The following is a 19921-nucleotide window of genomic DNA, read 5'->3' as shown; positions in this document are numbered from 1 at the left end:
CTGTGTGTGTATGTTAGGAAATTTAGACTGTAAGCTCCAATGGGGCAGGAACTGATGTGAATGAGTTCTCTGTACAGCACTGCGGAATTATTGGCGCTATATAAATAAATGGTGATGATGATAATGACGCCCGGACTTGACAAATATTATTTTTTTTGTGAGGGCACCTAGCGTGGGGTTGGTAGTGAGGCTTCCCTGGTTACCAGATGGTAGTTTTGTCAATGGAAAGCAACAGGCAGACAATCGCAAGGCTGCCTGTTGTTGAGTGGGGGGCTGTATCTACAGAAGCTGGCTGTGTGTGACTCGTGCTGTACCAACTTCCAGACGGAGGTCAGCGGCATTCAACACAACAGGTAGGAACAATTTATTTTTAACAGGGGATATGTGACAACAGTGGATATGTGACAACAGGCCCAACAGAGGATATGTGACAAAAGGGGATATATGACAACAAGTCCAACAGGGGATATGTGAAAATGTAATATGCATGTGTGAATGGCCCGTGTGTATTAACATAGGGATCAGTTCCTTTTCTTACAACAAAATTACCAACTTTTTCAATGGAGATTATGCCCTGGTGCCACTGACAGTTAACTGTGTTTGATTATTTGTATTTTGAAGTCTGCTCAGATGTGTGAACACTTGAAGAAAGAATAATTATATATAACAAATCTTATACGTTCCCCTTTGGCCATTTAAGGTGTTAGGAGGTATGAAAATGACCAACACAGGGGCGAGAGAGCGAGAGAGCGAGAGAGCTGCTGCTCGGGCGCATGCGCAGAAGCTCCGTTTCGGCAGCACTGTACTATACAGCAGCCGCGGCGCTGTCAAATAAGTGTCCGCGGCAGTGCTGTATTGTATACAGCACCACCGCGGATGCTCCTTTGACAGCTCCGCGGCTGCTATATAGTACAGTGCTGCTATGTAGGGGCACTTCTTTAGCGGTGGGGAGGGGTTCCCCCCCTGCGTGCGCCCCTGCAACAACTGATAATCACATTCTCACACATTAACTGCACAGTTTGTATCAATAAAATCATATTTTGCTCTCTGCATTGGGTGGCGGTCTCATGGCTGCTCTATGTATTGTTTTGCAGTTAGATGGTTGCAGTCTGTATTGTGTGGACGTGACAAGGGTGCTATGTTTTGTGTGGCAGTCACAAGGATGCTGTGTATTCCATGGCGGCCACAAGGGTGCTGTGTGGTCTTCTGTTGCTGTAGCACATGCACTTCAAGGTTGGATGTGCTGTGAATTCAGAGATGCTCTTCTGCATACCACCCATGGTTACTGTCCCCTTCCTATCAGCTGGAACCAGGCTGGCCATTCTCTTCTTACGTCTCTCATTAACAAAGTGTTTCCACCCACAGATCTGCCGCTCACTGGATGGTAATTGTTTTGGTCTTAAGCATTGTTCTCTGTAAAATCTAGAGACTGTTGTGTGTAAAAATCCTAAGAGATCAGCAGTTTCTGAGGTAGTGAAACAAGCCATATGGCACCAACGATCATTCCACAGTAAAAGCCACTTCACATTTCTTCTCTATTCTGGTGTTTTTCTTGCAATTTTTGACCATGTCTGCATGCTTTTATACATAGAGTTTCTTCCACATGAATGGCTGATTAGACATTTGCATTAACTAGCAGGTTTATAAGTAAACCTAAGTGGACAGTGAAAGTGTGTATGTATGTGTGTGTATAATTATATATATATATATATATATATATATATATATATATATATCTGTGTGTATATAATGACTAGATAACTGCCTCTTGATATTGATATAAATAATGTATCATTATGCAGCTTTTATAATATTTGTTGTTTATTACTTCGCTATTGTCTGTGTAATGTCTTAATAATTTGTACTCTTTTATTTCCTATATTTAAATTTAATTCCTAGTGTGATTCAATGTATGCCATGTAACTTCCATTGTTTGTACTTTATATTTCTTTCAGTTTTTTGTCAGGTATTATTTCATATATTTTCATTAATATTTTAAAACTCTTTCTTATAACATAATCTAGTTTTGTGTTCCTCTTTTATTGTTCTTATTTGAGTATTAAATGCATGAAATATTAAACTACCTTTCGGTACATCTTTTTGTATTCTTAAAAGGTTTATTAGGACAGAGAACCGGTTGTTAATTTATTTGAATCCCACCACTGGCTGGGATGTATTTCCACTCTTCACTTTACATACATGCTGTGTGAACCAGTTAAGTGTTGCACTCTTTATATAAGGGAGGATTGGAAAGAGATGTAAGTGGCTGAAGTGCAAGCTATGCCCTACATGGTGCAGACCACGCCCGCACATCACTGGCCACACCTCTGGTGGGACGGCACTTCTCACAACAGGCCCTTTATAATTTTCAGCCCCAGGCCCCTCTGGCCCTGCCCAGGGCAGTGGTGGATCCAGGTGCGGGACGATCGCCCCGATCGCTCCCCCCTAGCAGGGGGCAGCAAGAGATTTCAAAAAGGGGGTGGGACTAAATCATCCCCCCTAAATTGCCCCGGGTAAAAAAAAATTCTAGATCCGCCCCTGGCCCAGGTACTTTGCACCTGTTTTCCCATTCTCAGTGCTCTCGACTATAGGACCATAGCTCCTGCCTGATGGAAAAACCTACTGCTTGGACCTGGTTCTCACATAGGGCCTGAACATTAAGGAGAGCAAAGCATAAAAAAGGAGTAACATTTGCACCTGAGCAAAATCATGTTGCATTGGAGGGGAGGTAAATTTAAAATGTGGGGACAGATTTATACTTGGAGTAAGACATGTCCTAGATCAACTTTAAATTTCAGTGTAATAATAAAGCTATCAGGTATTTGTATGCTAGATGAAAAAACATCTAGTATTTAACTTATGTGCAAAATAATAAACTAATTTGCACCCCTTAAATTGTAACATGGTTTGTCCCAGAGAACATTTACTCCTTTTTTGCCTTAATGACTCAGGCCCATAGTGTTTGGGGTCTTCAACCAATTTGAAAGTACTGAACCCTAGCAGCAGGAAGTTCTGTCAGAGAGGAACCGGGAGCACACCGAAAAAAAAGTTAGAGAAAAGCAAGACCTCTTTCAGCTGCAGGAAATTTTCTCCCAAACTATTGCAGGTTTTTCTTCAAGATTTGGCTATGAGTTTCTCCAACCATTTGCCCTATATTTTCACAAATTCTCCAGTGCCTGAAGAAGGAAGCATCCTCATAGCATTATATTAAAAGACAAGTTAACCCGTGCATGATACTCATGCATTCTAGTCAAATCAAGCTACTTAAGGTGTTAAAAAGGTTCTTGTCATGCATTTGGGCCTAGCCCAGGCCTCCTCAGGGGAAGATCGTTACTTCCCGATGCAAGCGGCATTTTAAATGTGTGTTCATGAGGTAAAATTACCTCACGAAAATGAGTTTGACCCCTCAACTCGTAAATTTAGCCTTTACTACCCCTCCCACGGGGGGAAGGGGGGATGATGGAAGTTAACTGACTTGACTATTCTAATTTTTTTGTCAAATAATGTCAGTATACCAAATTTCAGGTCAATTGGATGAGCCCTTTCTGAAAAAATAGTTTTTTCAACACACACACACACACACACACACACACACACACACACACACACACACACACTAACGCACTCCTCTACACATGTGTGTTCATGAGGTAAAATTACCTCATGAAAATGAGTTTGAGCCCTACCAAATTTCAGCCATTTTTGACATTTTTCCCCGCGCACACTAAGAATTAATTAGGTCGGTGTATAACTCTGCCCAGCAGGTGGCGCTGCAACTTGGTGTTTTTTTTCCACACACACACAGACAGACGCCACTAAGCATTTATATATTAGATAGGGTTAGTGCTATTGGGATTTTGAGCAACCATTAACTGAGATCTTTTGTGACAGTTCTTCAACAATAGTTTTCTTTTTGTCACCTCCCATAAAGCACAGATTTGCAACGTTTTTATTATTATCCATAGAAGGTCCTCTCATCTAAGTCATGGCAGAGTTGTCAGAGTTGCTCAGTTTTGGAGAACACCCTGTAGGAAGTTGTGCCATTTTATCTCGTTATCTTAACTGTGTAAATAATTATGAAGAAGACCTTAGTTTTTTTTATATTTGTTTTAAATATTTGACATTACAGAGCATTTTGTGTTGATTATATAAACACACACATATTGCCAACAAAACTACTCTGCTTATATCTATCTAGGGAACAAAACTGTTCTGCTCTCTCTGTTGCTATGTTTTTATATAATTATAGTTTCTTATAGTTTCTATATATTTCGTTTTTTATAGAACAAAACGACACTCAAGTGGTCTTAGAAAAGGTGAACAAAAGGTGAAATCTATCAATGTTCACTTTTTATGAAGACTGTTATCTACATTGTAAAGCAAACACGATGGCAATTGCACATATGAGTAGAAAAATATATTCCCCCAGGTAATATGCATGAATAATGTTTTGCATGTATGCATAGATAAAAGAAGGGTTAAATGCCACCTCTACTACTCTGAGGGGATCTTTCTCAGACAGCCCTAGCCAATGAAATAGCTGCTCTCTTTCCCCACTTCCCCACCCCATCGACACACAACGTATGATCTCACTACGGAATGGGAAGGGAAAAGGGAAACAGAGTAACCATGGCGTGCCCGCTGAGTGGGAGAGAGTGATCGACGGTTTCCTGTGGCCACTGCAGCCAGCTTGTGGGCAAGTGGATCACACTCCAAGAGGTAGCAAAGACACCGCCACTCCCTGGCCCTTACACAGCGCGATCTGGCAAGTAAGTCACTTGTTTTATGTGTGTGAGCGTAATTTAAGTATTTTCTTTTTTTTTTTCTCCTGTGTGATTAACCTCTTCCTTGCCTGAACGACCTGCAGGTCAATGTGTGCATTGCGATAACTTGAATCATTGTTATATTCTCATGTACAGGAGACGTGACCGAGTGAGTCTGTTTTACTCTTTCTAGACTTGTTGTGTAAAGAGTAGTGGATACATGAACTTATAGCTACAGTAAGCTGATAGAGAGGATACTCAATATAGTTATGACATGATAAATACATTTAAAAAAAACTTTGTCTACTGTATTATAGTTATGAATGAATATATATATATATATATATATATATATATATATATATATATATATATATATTAGAACACAAACACCTCTCCCCATCATTACAGAATTTGTTTATATAGCACCAAATTAACTTAAATTAAAACCAACACAAAATATCACACTAACCATAAATGGAGAAGAAGAGGGCTGGTTGGGACCTTATCTAGCTCACTATTTCCATTTTAATTATTCTTTATACTCTACCTATCAGAGGTGATCTCATGCCTGCTGGGACACTTTGTGTATAGGATTATCTACACAAAATGATCAGATTTTGGGAGATGTGCCTTTGCAATCATGACTAATATAGTAAGTGCTGTACTACTGTATTTGATAAATCACTCCCAAAATGCAACCACAGGCAAGAGGTGTTTTCCACTTAATTACAGTTGTGGTATAGTAAAACTGAGGACAAATAGGATCCTTTCATGCTGTGTGGTGTGTGTATAAAGACACAAGGCAAAAGATTGAATGCTTTTATAAAGGTAACAAATCTCATAGGTGACTTGTAATTAGAGATGGTCACTGACTCCGTGTTTTGGATTTGGTTTTGTATCTGGATTACCGTCGTGTATTGGTTTTGCAAAACCGCCATTGCGTGTTTTGGTTTTGGTTTTGTTTTTCTATTTTGTTGGAAAATCAATGTTTTTGGACCTAAAATAACCCAATTTAGTGCTCCAACTGTTTCATAGATAAGTAATCTAATTGTAGAGGTAATAAATCATCCAAAAAACAGTTTAATTCCTGGTAGGTAGGCCTTCATTTATTCTACACACAAAACAGATTGTCTTCCTCTTCATCTATGCATATTGCTAATGCAGCCATCGTCTTTGGATGTATATTACACCCTCCACTTATAGTTCAATATGTAAAGAAATGGAAAAAGGCAGTTTGGTTTCTGGCTCTCTAGGCCCCCTCCACTTGTCGAAAATACAAAAAAATTCAGCCATTATAGACTGTACTATATTAAGAGAAATGGACAAAGCCAGTTTGGGGTCACTCTGTCTATGACACCCTACCCTTAAGGATTAATTGCCCAAACAGCAGCTTTTCAAGACAGTACGTGATATGGAAATGCCACAAGTCTGTTTCCTCTTTGGGGGTAGATTGCTCCCTACACTTACATAGAGAGTTTTAAAAAGATGTCATTGTCATCGTCATCATCTTCAGCTTCATCCTCACTCATCAGCGTGTACGTCATCATCACAGACTATCAATTTATCACCGCTTGAATCCGCCATTAGAGAACAGTCAGTGCTTGGATGTCTTGGATGGTGAAGGCCTTCCTCGTGGAAGATGTAGTTCATTTTTATAAACATCATTTTCTCCACATTTTTGGGAAGTAACCTTCTACGGCGATCACTGACTAAGTTTCCTGCTGTGCTGAACACTCGTTCAGAGTACACACTGGAGGGTGGGCAGCTTAAGTATGGCAAAGCAAGTTTGTACATGGGTTTCCAAATGGCCTGCTTTTCTTCCCAGTTAGGAAAGGGACTGTCTGACATTTCCATATCAACTACCTCTTGAAAGTAATCCTCCACCATCCTTTGCATGTTTATACTCGTATTGGATGGAGTTATGGGCAAAGTGACACATTTTTTTGAAAAATCCTTCAAACCAGCCCAGATGTTAAATTGTTCTGGTCTGCCCCCTGCGTCTTCCCTGCTTCTTTTTTGGAAATTTAATTTTTTACGAGCAGCAGCAGCTTGAGAAAGTGAAGGAGGACACGTTGTCAAGCCGAGGCCCAGTTCAGCGGCCAACTTGCTGAGCAATAGCTCCTTGCACAAGTTCACATCTCGCTCATTTACAAGTAAAGACTCAATGTAAGTTTTAAACCTTGGATCAAGCACAGTGGCCAAAACGTACTGATCCGAGTTCAAGATCTTAATAACTCGAGGATCATTGTGAAGCGCGTTAAGTACTTGATCGACAAGGCCAACATACTTTGATGAATTGCTTGCTTTCAGCTCCTCCTTCATTTTCTAAAGCTGCTTTTCCAATAGTCTAATTAAAGGAATGACATGGCTCAAACTAGCAGAGTCTGCAATCACCTCACACGTCACAACTTCAAATGGTTTCAGCACCTTGCACAGCACTGAAAGGATTCCCCTCTGTGCAAGAGTAAAATACATCCCCCCCCTCCTCTCCCAATGTCATGGCTTGTGCAATATGCTTGGATGGCTTTGCGCTGTTCCTCCATCCTCTAAAGCATGTACAGGGTGGAATTCCACCTAGTTACCACCTCTTGCTTAAGTTGGTGGCAGGGCAAGTTAAACTGCTCTTGGAGCTGCTGTAATCTCCTACATGCTGTGGCTGAATGCCTGAAATGGGCTGAAATTTTACGGGCCACCGAAATCATCTCCTGCACCTCACGGTTATTTCGTAGGAAGCTCTGCACCACCAAGTTGATGGTGTGAGCAAAACAGGGAATGTGTTGGAAATCACCCAGTTGTAATGCTCGCACTATATTGTTGGCGTTATCAGAAATGACATACCCTGGAGAGAGTCCAAGTGGTATAAGCCATGCATCAATCACATCTCTCAGTTTGCGGAACAAATTGTCAGCTGTATGCCTGTTAGTGAAGCCGTTGATACAAAGAGTGGCCTGCCTGTGACAAATGTTACGTAGTGGTGTACATGCTGCTGCTGTTCCTGCTGGTGAAGGTGAATGACCAACCCAGTGGGCTGTCACAGTCATATAGTCTTTGGTTTGGCCACTTCCACTTGTCCACATATCTGTGGTTAAGTGGACAGTGGGTAGAATGGCATTTTTCAGAGCAATCTCTACATTTTTACACACCTTTTGGTATAGTTGTGGAATTGCTTTATGGGAGAAATGGTGTCGCGATGGAATTCTGTAACGCGGACACAAAACCTCAATTAACTGTGAAAAACCAGCTGCGTTTATTGTGGAGATTGGACGCAGATCTAACACTAACATTGCAGCCATGGCGTCTGTGATTCGCTTGGCGACTGGGTGACTGCTGTCTTATTTGCTTCCCCTCGCAAATGATTGTTTCACAGTTAATTGCTGAAATTATTATTATTATTATTATTATTATTATTATTATGAATTTTTATTTATAGTGCGCCACAAAGTATCCGTAGCGCCGTACAAGGACAAACAATGGCACAGTACAAGGTGAAACAGCACAGTACAAGTAACAGTAAGCACTATAACTCTGGGGGCTCAGGCACAGCATGAAAGAGAGGGAGGGAGGGGAAAAGTGAGTACAGGCAGGTAACTATGGCCCAAGAGGGTGGGCACGGATGACAGGTTGAGAGTCACTGAGAAGAGCGGAGAGGAGACAGAGGGCAGAGGGACTGAGAGGAGGTGAGCTGAGTAGCTGGAGAGCGCAGTTAAAAGTGATGGAAACAGAAGGTAGGAGAGCCCTGCTCAAAGGAGCGAACAATCTAAAGGGAGGGGAAGACAGACAGACACATGGATGAGACGGAGAGACGGGAGGAAGGGGGAGAAGGGAAGAAGGGATGAGAAAGAGAGGTAGCCGACCGGTGGGAGTTTAGGCATGAGACTGGAAGGCTTTAAGGAAAAGGTGGGTTTTTAATGTACGTTTGAAAGAGGACAGATTAGGGGAAGTTCTGATGCGTGAGAGGAGGTAATCAGAGGGGAAGAGCGGCGACGATCGTTGGACGATCGCAGTGAGCGGGAGGGAGTGTGAATAGAGATAAGGTTAGAGATGTAGGGAGCAGTGGAGTTGGCGAGGGCTTTGTAAGTCAGAGTGAGGAATGTAGGACTGAATGTAGGACTGAAATGTAGGACTGCTCATTTTCTTGACCTGCCTCTGGGATGACGATTCACCCCCAGCAGCAGCAGTGGGACTAACGCTTTCTTCAGAGGAATCAATAATAGTGCAGGAGTCATCCGGCCTTAAGTGGGATGCCGGGCTAACTCCAAGCGCTACTGAGGATATTGATGAGGATGGTGTGGTGGGTGTATTTTGTAGCCGTCGGGATGTCTGTGAGCGGAGGGTCTTAGCTGATGATGGAGTGCTTGTAAATTTTTTGGGAAGAACGTTCAGCTTTTCCCAACACTTTGCCATGAACTCTCGTTAAATGGCGTAACATAGACGAGGTTCCAAGATGGTTAAGGTCCCTCCCTCGACTGACTGTGGCTTGACATACACTACAAATGGCTATACAATTGTTGTCTGGATTTGGGTAGAAATAATTCCACACATAAGAAGTGGATTTTTTTTGTTTTATGCCCAGGCATGACAATGGCCTTTTTCTTGACATGTGCCAGAACTGCTGCAACTGGTGCAGGACTTACACAAACAACCTCATCCTCATCAACATCCTCATTAGCGCCCTCATTGCCTACACAAATCTCCCCCTCATCCTCTTCTAATTCCAAAGTGGCATCCTCAATTTGTGTATCACCGGCTACACTCGGGCTGTTCAGGCACACATCTGTAGAAATGTTGAAAGGGGCCTTCTTTATGGGTACACTATCAGAAAGGTCAGGCTTACACATAGCACTCGTGGATAGACTCTCCTCAGGGATTTGTGTCATTTCTTAATCTAAACATACATTTTCCTCTAATGCCTTACTGTTTTCTTCCAGCTCAGCTTTTACATGTAAAAGTATTTGATAAGGTCTTGCTTGGCCATGACTGACCTTACAAGAAGATGCCTCAGTGACAGTTGCAGAGCTAGCACTCATAGAGAAAGGCGAAGGCCTCTTTCTTTCCTTGCCACTGCATGTGTAGAATGGCATGTTGGCAATTTCATTTTTTTCTGCAGATAACTTTGCCTGAATTACAGGCCTTTTTTTTTTTTTTACCAACTATGCACTTTAACTTAGGCTTTAGCAGATGACGTAGAGGGATTACTATAATCATGACTGGTGCCAGCAGATGCTTGGGGCTCTTGGTCTTCTGTGTACTGCTGTGAATCCATTTTGATAACACAAAAGGGCGGTACTTATAGAATTCAAAACTCTCGAGATCCAACAACGTAACAATGACATTTTGCCTTTTAATTCCAAGGGCGCACAAAAGTACAGAGTGAGCTCGACTCGTTACTCGGATCAGCGGAGTTCAGTTGTGCTCGGTCTTAGGGGAACCGAGCTTGAGCATCTCTAGTTATTATATATTCACGGAACTCCTTTGTGCCTTTTGATATCCTTATGTTTTACAGTAGTGTGTGTACTATTCCAATTATTATGTCTTGTCTTTTAATGTTCTCAAAACTATCATACATCGTCTGCAAGGATAACCGTTTCTGAGTGAGTGTACAAACCTTGTTGGCTGGAAGGCAGTGTGCTAGATTGGGTAGCGGATCAGTGCCATGTAGTAATACAGAGAACAGCATTTGGAAATATACCTTTAACGCTCAGTGGATGCAACATAAGTTAGAGTATCCATGCAGGGCATTTATTCATCAGTAATAATTGATTTAATCAATAAATTATTTTTAAGTGCTTCCCTTTGGCCCTTAGATTGCATTAAGAGAACAGACATTGTGCCAGTGCTTGTATAATTGGCTCCCCCATAATAACATAATTAGCAGGGTTCACCATTTTCACTGGCAAAAAGGCCCCTAAAATTACTAACTATCACTACACTAATTTTCTTTCAACAATTATTTTAATGTTGCTGTTCAGATATGTCTACATTGTTTTATGTAAGGCTTTGTTTAGGGTAGGGAAAAAACAATGGAGGTCATTTATGAAGCTCAAACTGCCAACACTGCAGTGCAAATATAGTATTGGACCCATTGGGCTATTAAGGCACACATCAGCAGAATGCTCACGATTAGACATACCACTGTTGGATGGACTCTCCACAGGGATTGGTGTCATTTGTGGATTAGAGCAAACATTATCCTCTAATGCCTTACTGTTATCTTGCAGCTCGGCTTTGACGCATAACAGTAGTTGTGCACCAACTGTAGTCTCGGTAACTTTTTGGGATCTGCCACTAATAGCCAAAGGTGAAGGCCTCATTCTCTCTTTGCCACTGCGTGTGTAGAATGGCATGTTGGCAATTTTTTTTTTATCGGCACTTAACTTTTGCTCAGTAACACTTTTTTCGCTTCAACACAGTAAAAAAAATAAATTATTTTTGTTTTTTGGACTGATTTCGAAACACTCTGTAGTTTGACATTGCCTTGCCCAGATGACGTACTGGGAACACTAACATCAGGACTGGTGACAGAACCTGGTTGGTCATTCTGATCATATGTGGACTGCTTTGAATCCATTCTGAGCGCAAAGCACTTGTAGTGGTAAAAATTATTTGGTAAGATGCTGCTGACAAATATGACTTTTGACAGCCAGAAATATTTATGCACAATTATGGGGGACACCCCAGAAGCACTGGGAGTGCCAAATATTACAAAAATAAAATAAACCTCTATCCTCCACTCTTCTCTAGCGATTTTTGTTACAGCAATTGGAATAAGAATATTATATTCTCTGTCCCTGCTCTAATCAGCCTGTGACTACACCCTGCTCTCTCCCTCTGTCAAATGGCGATGGATTGCTGTGGAGGCAGGTATTTATAATCTTGAAGTATCGCGAGAACCGAGCCACGAGATCCGACGACGTCACGATGACGTTCGGCCTCGATTTGGATTCGGAGCGGGCGGGAGAGTACCGAGCTACTCAGCTCGGTACTCGGATACCCAAAGTTCGGGTGGGTTCGGTTCTCGGGGAACCGGACCCGCCCATCTCTACTTGTAATAGCCTAATCATTTTACAGTAGAGTATGCATTTTTACTTATACATACAATTTGATCATGAACACTGACTTGATATGAGAACTGTTTACATAGAATTTTTTTTACAGGATTACATGTGTATTATAGATAAATACTCCATCTCTGATGTAAACGTTAATACTTTTTAATATGCATCTTGCTACTTGGAATCATATCAATTTATGACTTATTAGAAAAACACTGACCTAGAGATTCAATTTTATTGATGTAAATGGGGTTGTTAAAGGTGATGCATTTGTAAAAATTATACAATGATATGCTCAAGATTTTATGTATTTTTAAAGGAAGTGTCAGGAAAATACATCCTATTCTCTGTATGCATGCCACTTCCTGTTGTCATTACTTAAAGAGTGACATCACTTCTAACTTCCGTTCTCTTTTCTTTGTAGCTCCTAGAGACCCTTAGCCATGGATGGCCTCTGTTTGCTCCTCCTCCTTCCCTCTATATGCAGTAAGTATTGCACTTGGCTCTCCAGAATTTTCTTACATAAGGAAACTGCAGCGTATGACAGGAGGACTTCCTCAGAAATATCTGTATATTAACTGCGCAATAAACATAAACCTTCTTGGTTAGAGTTATTTGAATAACTGAGATTTTATAATTCAACATTACTGAGCAGGGTATGTGTCTAATTGGTGCAATTCAATTGAGTTGAGCCTCTCTTACCTTATGTAATGCTTCAGTGGAGTTCTTCAGTCTCATATTGTTAGCAGAAAAAAACATTTGTTAAGCTTCAATTTTCTTTTCTGCAATGCATAATATGCACTCTCTGCTTTTATTATCCCCATTCAGTAATTTCCTATGTCTTCCTTCCAGGAGCCATTGAAGTACAGGTCCCTGCTGGTCCTGTTACTGGGATCTTGGATGAAGATGTCATACTGCCCTGCTGGTTTTCTCCTCCAGTTGGATTTTCACTGAAGGACCTCAGTGTGTTTTGGACATTGACAAACCTGCAGCAGGTTCATGCCTTCACACTAGGCCGAGAACAACTGGAGAACCAGGACCTAGAGTTCATTAACCGTACGCATCTCTTTCTTGAACAGTTACCACAGGGCAATATGTCCCTTTTACTTCGTAAAGTTCGTTTGGCCGATGAAGGCACTTATACGTGCTTTGTTAATGCTGGGAACTCCAGCTCAGCTGCTGTGAGTCTGCAGGTGGCAGGTGAGGAACAGCTATATAATGTTGTGGGTCTGACCTCTAATTACACAAAATGCCCCCAAAAAATTTGTTTTTCTTTTTCCTCCTCACAATAGCCTCATTTCCCAAGCCCACCTTGCACCTGGAGCCTAGTGAGGGCCTTAAACCTGGTGATCAGGTAACAGTAACATGTCATATCTACCTTCGATACCCTGAAGTTGAAATACTGTGGCAGGATGGAAACGGGAGAAACCTAACGGAAAATGTCACAACATCACAAGAGGCCAATGAGGATGGCTTGTTCCACGTGCAGAGCTCCGTTCGTGTAATCTTGGAGACCAGTGACACATACACTTGCTTGGTGTACAATCCTGCTCTGCAGATGGTGACTCATGCATCTCTCACAGTCACAGGTCAGTGTGGGACACACATCCCATAACAGATGTCCTGCATTGTTCAAACCAGCTGTCTATTCTGGGTCCCCCACCCCCATTCATGTATAATATCTTTGAGTATACTGACCTTTCTATCAATTAGGGCCTAATTATCTATTTATACATTTGATAAGTGCTATTTTATCAAGAATTATATTTATAGTATTTTATTGAGAAATGTTTGGGGTTAGAAGTGGACTGGGAGAGGTGTATAAAAACAAAAATAAGAGGGTTGGGGGCTAGAGTGAAAAGTGAATTTGGGAATAAAATTACCATTATAATATGCAATTGATGCACCAGGGGCCAGATTCATCAAGAAACGTAAATGCAAATATATATCTTGCATAAAATCGGTCTGCGTATGCCCAGAACCAGACTATACGTCGGTGAACACAAGAATATCCAATTAATTTTCGAGTGCAAAGGACACCTCCGACATTCTACGATTTTTAGAGGCAGAACTGGGAGGGGAATGGGTATGTGCACGTAGTCATTGTACAGTAATTGTACAAGCTCGAGCGCACGCAGCAGTGCCCGGTTGAAAGCTTTGGGAATCTCAAAGATACGTGTTTTTCTGTCGTATCGCTTGCATCACCTACAGGGTAGGTGTAAGTGCTGACTGATAGTGATGACGGAACTGTATGCATGCTATAACATGTTTGCAATCAGGAGCATCTGTAAACGTGCATTTATGTACAGTAGACATTAATAACATGTATTTCATGGGGAAAACATACTTTTTATTTAAGTTTTTCTGTCAAAAATTTTGCACTTTGTTGGTTCAATGTTGGATGGTTTGAGGCTCTAGATCTGGAAGGAAGGCAGGATTGTTCCACAGAGGGAACATGGTGGGTTGCAGATTATTGCCTCTGGTGTTTTTCCCAGTTCTGTGAAAAAAAGAAGAAAAGTTATAGCGGGCAAAGGTTGGGACTTGTGATCTCGATTGTGTGCGTTATCCCTTTTGTTTCAAATCTCTTCAATAGGTCAGCACCTCTCATTCCCTCTTGTGGCTGTGTGGGTGACGGTGGGTCTATGTGCTTGTCTCCTTGGTCTTCTTGTGGCTCTTGCCTGTGTGTGCAGAAAACATCTGAAGCAGACATGTGAGGAAGAGCAGGAGGAAGCAGGTAACTGGGGGGTGGCAGGGAGGCAAGTTGTCAATTCTGCATGGAAAAATAAAATGATAGTTTTACTATCCAGTTTTGGTGAAAGGAACAAGGTGCCTGATGTTGAAGGGTATGGTGTCTACATCTGCTATTCACTATTCTGTGTCCTTTCTTCCAAGCAGGCAATGGGGAACATGAGGACAATGGAGAATTAAAGACAGGTATAATAAGGAATAACTTTAGAAGCATTTCTGTACTTACTGAAGGTTCAGTGTCTTCAACATTATGGTGGGGATTGTTGGTTATTTTCTATTACTTCCCGTCTACTCCAACTTCTTCTCTCTTCTCCAAATTCTCTCTCTGTGTTTGTCACATCCCTCATCATATTTTTTTGTAAACCTCAGTTGTCTACTCCCTTGAGCCATAATTGAAATGCATTTTCTGTTTTACAGCCATGCAGCCCCTTCAGGCCAGGTCAGCAGAAGGTAAGACAAAGCTTTCATAAAAAGATGATCAAAAAGAACCAATTTATTGATTGATAGGTGAAATTGTAGCGTTGTACTGTAATATGAAGGTAGTAGACACCTATTCTTAAACGGAATGTTAGACAAGAATCATGTTCAGCTTGTATGTTGTATTGGTTAGTCCGGCGGTTCCCAAAGTGTGCGCCGCGGCTCCCAGGGGTGCCGCGGCGCTGTCACTGGGGTGCCACGAGCCAGACATAAAAAAAAGAGAAGACAGAAACTTACCAATCAGCGCGGCGTCGGGACCCAGCAGCCTCCTCTCTCCCGCAGCAGCTGTCACTTACGTCTATATTCAGTGACAGCTGGCGTGGGGCAGAGTGAAAAGGATGGTGGCAGCGGAGGGGGACAGGGTGGCAGCGGAGGGGGACAGGGTGGCAGCGGAGGGGGACAGCGGGCAGCAGAGGGGGCAGCGTGACAGAAGGCTGCAGATGGGGCAGCGTGCCTGGGGGCAGAGGAGGGGGACAGCGTGACAGAGGGCAGAGGGGACAGCGTGACAGAGGGCAGAGGAGGGGACAGCGTGGCAGAGGGGGCAGGGTGCCTGGATGCAGAGGGGGCAGTGTCTCTGGATGCAGAGGGGCATTTTTGCATACAACTAAATAAGTATTTTTGTCGTGACCTAAATACTTATTACAATTTTTTGACCCAACTACTTCTAAAACAGGACTGCTCAGTAATTATTTTGGAGGGGTGCCTTGAAAAAATTTGGAGACTCTAAGGGTGCCGTGAACTGCAAAAGTTTGGGAACCACTGGGTTAGTCTCTATATATTCACAGCATGTAAGGTAGTGTTTGCTATCTATGACTAAGTATAATTGTACAAGAACCATAATGACTTATGTACTAACAATAGTTCAGGTGCCCACTTAGGTATCTACATGTGCACCCATGAACTACTGTATTACACTGTCTAAAGCATCTACAAACATTATGCTAAATATTGGTCCACTCATCAGGTGCCTCCAGTAAAGCTGATAGGTGGGTGTTGTATGTCTGTCACTGCTTCTTCCCATGAATTGAAGCAAAGTTGTGTCTAAATGTGGAAGTTGCGAGTATTTTTCATCTTCTCCACAATCTGAGCATCACAAAGTGAAATGACAAAGTAATTGTACTTGCACTATACTGAGTAAAGGACAGGAAGCTTTATTCAATGTTTGATGTTTATCCACTATGCTTCCTGCAAATCAAGATGATCCAGAAACCTTTTTGATACATACAGGTGTCAGATAGGTATTGGTACGTTAACCATATGTACCAGTATTTTTACGTTTTTATATAGCTTGTAAGTGCACTTTTCTTTTCCCATTTACTTTATTGATGAAGAAGCTATTCATTTCTGAATCAAGCTCCTTGCTCCTTGCTTGCACAGAATAGCACATCACAATCACTGCTACTAATCATAGTAATAATCTATTAATTCTTTGAGAGACCAGTACAACATAATCTTGTTGCTTTACCTCCTGACCTATGCATATTGATTTATCTTGTTTTTGATCAATATAATCTTCTGCAAAGACAAGATAGCAGAGTTTTCAACAATAGTGGTGTTTGCAACAAGTGAATACATGACATGAATTAAGTGAGCAAGAAACCGTAATTATATTCCCAAAAAATTATTGTGTTCAAAGTTGAGTGAAAAGATATAGAGGATTACCATTCAGAACATTAGTTACAAAAGTTAAAAATAACCTTTATTCTCTGGCCATCTATTTACAGAACTCAATTTCTGCCTTTCCAGGTGACGACACTTCATCTTTAGAGTGAGCTTATTCATCTAATTTTAACATTTGGAAATTCAGCAAATACACACTGGACTCCGTGTTGGAAAATTCTAGGGACTGTTTATGCACATGCAGGACCTGCAGGACCTTCCACCCTCTGCTGATTTTTTTTTTTTTTTTTTTTTTTTTTTTAATATGGTCCATTGCCTTCAGGCATTTTATTTCAGTAGTATTGCTGGAGACAAGCAGGAGATGGACAAATTAAGTAACCTATTCTATTGCTATACTTGCCTGCACTGGCTGGGCAGTATGATGATCCCTACCTGGATGTAGAAGTATTTGTAGCATACACTTTCAGCTCTGCCAAAAATAACATGCAGGATTGCACCTTTGTTTTAATTTCCTCCTCATTATTAGTAGAATTAATCGTTGAATTGGTCAGTGCACAAATTGAACTTCCCGAATAATCAATCACCCGAAGTCCTGGAAATTCTGTACCATTCTGTGAAATGTAAGTTACTGCTCCTTAATTCTGCTGGTCCAGAAATCTTCAAGGGAGAGTATTAAAAACATTACGTTGCAGATGTACATTAGCAAATTTAAATATCTGATCCTTAAGAAGCCTTGAAAAAAATAATCCATACTGTGCCTTTAATGTATTGCACATTCCTATGGAAGTAAAGTTTGATCTATTAATCTGCCAGGGAACCATAACTATGTGGTATTCACTGTTATTTTATAGTTTGTTTTGTTTTATAAATAAACTTCTTTATTATCTTGGTCTACTGGTCTGTCTTGTTATTAAGTTAGATATTAAAATTGCAGAAATAACATTGTTTTGTTTTTCACATGTGTATGTGGAAACCAAATATATAGGGCCTGATTCATCAAGGTGCGTATCTGCTGATTTTAAACGTATTGTACGCAAAATCACTCTGCTAATGGCCAGTGAAAGCAGCCCTGTCCGCTCCGTCTTCGAACACAAAGGAAACTTGCTACAGCCTACAATTTCGGGGAGGGGCATTTGACAGTCTTGTATGCATCTATAACCTGTGTTTGCAAACAGGAGCAACTGTAATAAAAAATGTATTTTATGTTCAGTAGACATTAACATCTTAATAAATGCAGTATTTTGTATAGTAGAGTTGAGCAGACCTACACCTGAATTCAGCAGCGCACATTTCTTAAGATTTGTGCCTTGATGTATTCAGGAGTGTGCAGAGCCTATTTATGTGCGTTTTAAAACAAATGTTGTGCACAGTATGCATAGCTTGATGAACAATGTCCATATTGTGCATGTTCAAGAGTTGCCAGCTCAGAGGCTGATTTAAGGCCCAGCCATCAATTTGTCAAAAACATATAGACATAAAACCAGGTTATAGTTATCTAGGCCCCTCAGGATCCTCTGCTGGAACCTAGGTTGCCCAATGAATAATCCAGTACAGTGTGAACTGTATGTAGACAAATGAGTTGCTTGTAGTCACATCCAATTATTATTTATCACAAAAGAAAGATGTCTTGCACTTAATGTGTTAATTGTTCTGTTTTTGGCTAATCCCAAATCATCAAAAAACTTACACTGAAAAACTATATTTTAGCACAGTTGCCCATGGTTTCACTTTAGAAGCAATCACGGACACTTTGAGCACTCCTTTTAATAAATGTGATTCAAAACATTCCTATATATTGCAATTTCTGAGCTGCCATCAAGTGTAAGGGATCTATGTTGAAGACTTGTTGACTCAATACATTGACAGATAAGCTATTTATACGCAGCTATCTGCATTCATGAAAAGTGTTAATTAAAGCATACCGATTCACTACACTGAAAGAGCACCTTTTCTCTTATTTTTGGGTTTCTCGAAAACAGTTGGTGCCAAAAACTGTTTTCTTACTAAAAAAAAAATCAGGTACTGAATCTCAAAGTCTTTAGAACAGCTCCTGCCTGTTGGATTAACAACTTTCACCATCTGATAGAAGACTTATCACCTCTGTAATCTTCAAATTACCAAAAGGGGATATATAGGTAACTTGTTATAAACCACCACCCACTAGTTTAGATGTACAGTAAAACACAATACCATAAAACGGAACCATCACCCACACATAACATTTACGATTATTAAAAGTATATCTGTTTAAACTTAAATTTTGATATGTTGTTCTTTCTGCCAGTCCCACACTCATGCTTTTAGCCAAGCAGGCACTGAATTCAAATTCATGATGTCCTGCCTTCACTCTCCTCTGAGGTCCCACCACCTCTCCACTCCAGTCTTGCTACTTACCAGTCACAGGGTTTAAGTAACAGTGTGAATATGGTAAGCCTTTCCTCCCCCACTCCAAACAACATCTACACTTGACATTGGCCTCAAGCATTCCTAAAACAAATTAAAACTTATGGAAGATGTACAGATGGCTAAACACACACACACACACACACACACACACACACACACACACTTTTGCTTGCTTTTTTACATCCCATTTTCTTATGCTGCAACTGTACTTTATATGATCATGCATCTCATCTATATTACTGTGTTTTAATTTGAATTCCATATGTCCTGCCTATGTAGTCACTTGTTAGTATAGCCCTAGCTGTGTGTTGCTTCTTCAGGCATATTCAATACAGTGGCATATCTGCCATGGATGCCAAGTGTGCACATGAGTCAGGGAAAACTGCCATCAGCCCCTGTGATTTATGGTCCCATCCATGGTGTGTTCGCCTTCACCACCTGTAGCCTTTCTCCAGGCACAGCAGAAGAACTAGTGGCCCCACACTGCATAATGTGATGCAGCACTTCCCAGTCATTGACTTCTCACCTCACTGCGCAGCATCCTCCCAGCATATTAGTGTCTATGAGCAACCACGTCATGTGATGCAGTGCAAAGATCCAGCTCTTCTAGTCTCCATGCGGCAGAAGTCACAGGAAGAAAACCAGAGAGCACACCTCTTCTGACCATTGTGTTTTTAAGGAGGGTGGAGGGGGATGAAGAGGGATAGGTGGGCAGATGGAAAGGATCCAGTTAGTATCACATTCCAGATTGTTAACTCAAAAACAATTTTCTAAGCTGTATTCCTATTTAAAATTAAAGTATGATGAAGTAAGGTAAAATAAATGCCTTTGGGAAAATGTTGACTGCATCTT

At 41.1% G+C, this 19921-nt stretch overlaps 1 protein-coding gene and 1 long non-coding RNA gene across 3 annotated transcripts in view; one reads left to right on the top strand and one right to left on the bottom strand.

Moving 5' to 3' along the window:
- The window catches only part of LOC142152077 (uncharacterized), a 156277-nt gene that overhangs the window by 120072 nt on the left and 16284 nt on the right, over positions 1-19921 (bottom strand). The gene's annotated exons all lie outside the window — the stretch shown is intronic.
- Positions 4578-17553, top strand: CD276 (CD276 molecule). Of its 2 annotated transcripts, none has more exons than XM_075208309.1 (8): positions 4578-4769; positions 12243-12304; positions 12671-13018; positions 13111-13407; positions 14412-14552; positions 14714-14752; positions 14984-15016; positions 16790-17553. In XM_075208309.1, exons 2-8 carry the CDS (start codon positions 12262-12264, stop codon positions 16813-16815), a joined length of 927 nt encoding a protein of 308 aa, XP_075064410.1. In that variant the 5' UTR covers positions 4578-4769; positions 12243-12261; the 3' UTR covers positions 16816-17553. The 2 variants fall into 2 exon arrangements, with proteins under 2 accessions (XP_075064410.1, XP_075064409.1); XM_075208308.1 differs by having other exon boundaries at positions 14711-14752.

Source organism: Mixophyes fleayi, chromosome 4 (assembly GCF_038048845.1).
Source record: "Mixophyes fleayi isolate aMixFle1 chromosome 4, aMixFle1.hap1, whole genome shotgun sequence".
Taxonomy (NCBI): Eukaryota; Metazoa; Chordata; class Amphibia; order Anura; family Limnodynastidae; genus Mixophyes; species Mixophyes fleayi.
This window is presented reverse-complemented; position numbering and strand designations above follow the sequence as displayed.

Bases quoted from the DNA above. Each gene is read 5' to 3' on its own strand.
- CD276 (XM_075208308.1), top strand. From the start codon at position 12,262: ATGGATGGCCTCTGTTTGCTCCTCCTCCTTCCCTCTATATGCA. The intron at 12,305-12,670 runs GTAAGTATTGCA...TCTTCCTTCCAG, and splicing joins CCTCCTTCCCTCTATATGCA to GAGCCATTGAAGTACAGGTC. The intron at 15,017-16,789 runs GTAAGACAAAGC...CTGCCTTTCCAG, and splicing joins TCAGGCCAGGTCAGCAGAAG to GTGACGACACTTCATCTTTA.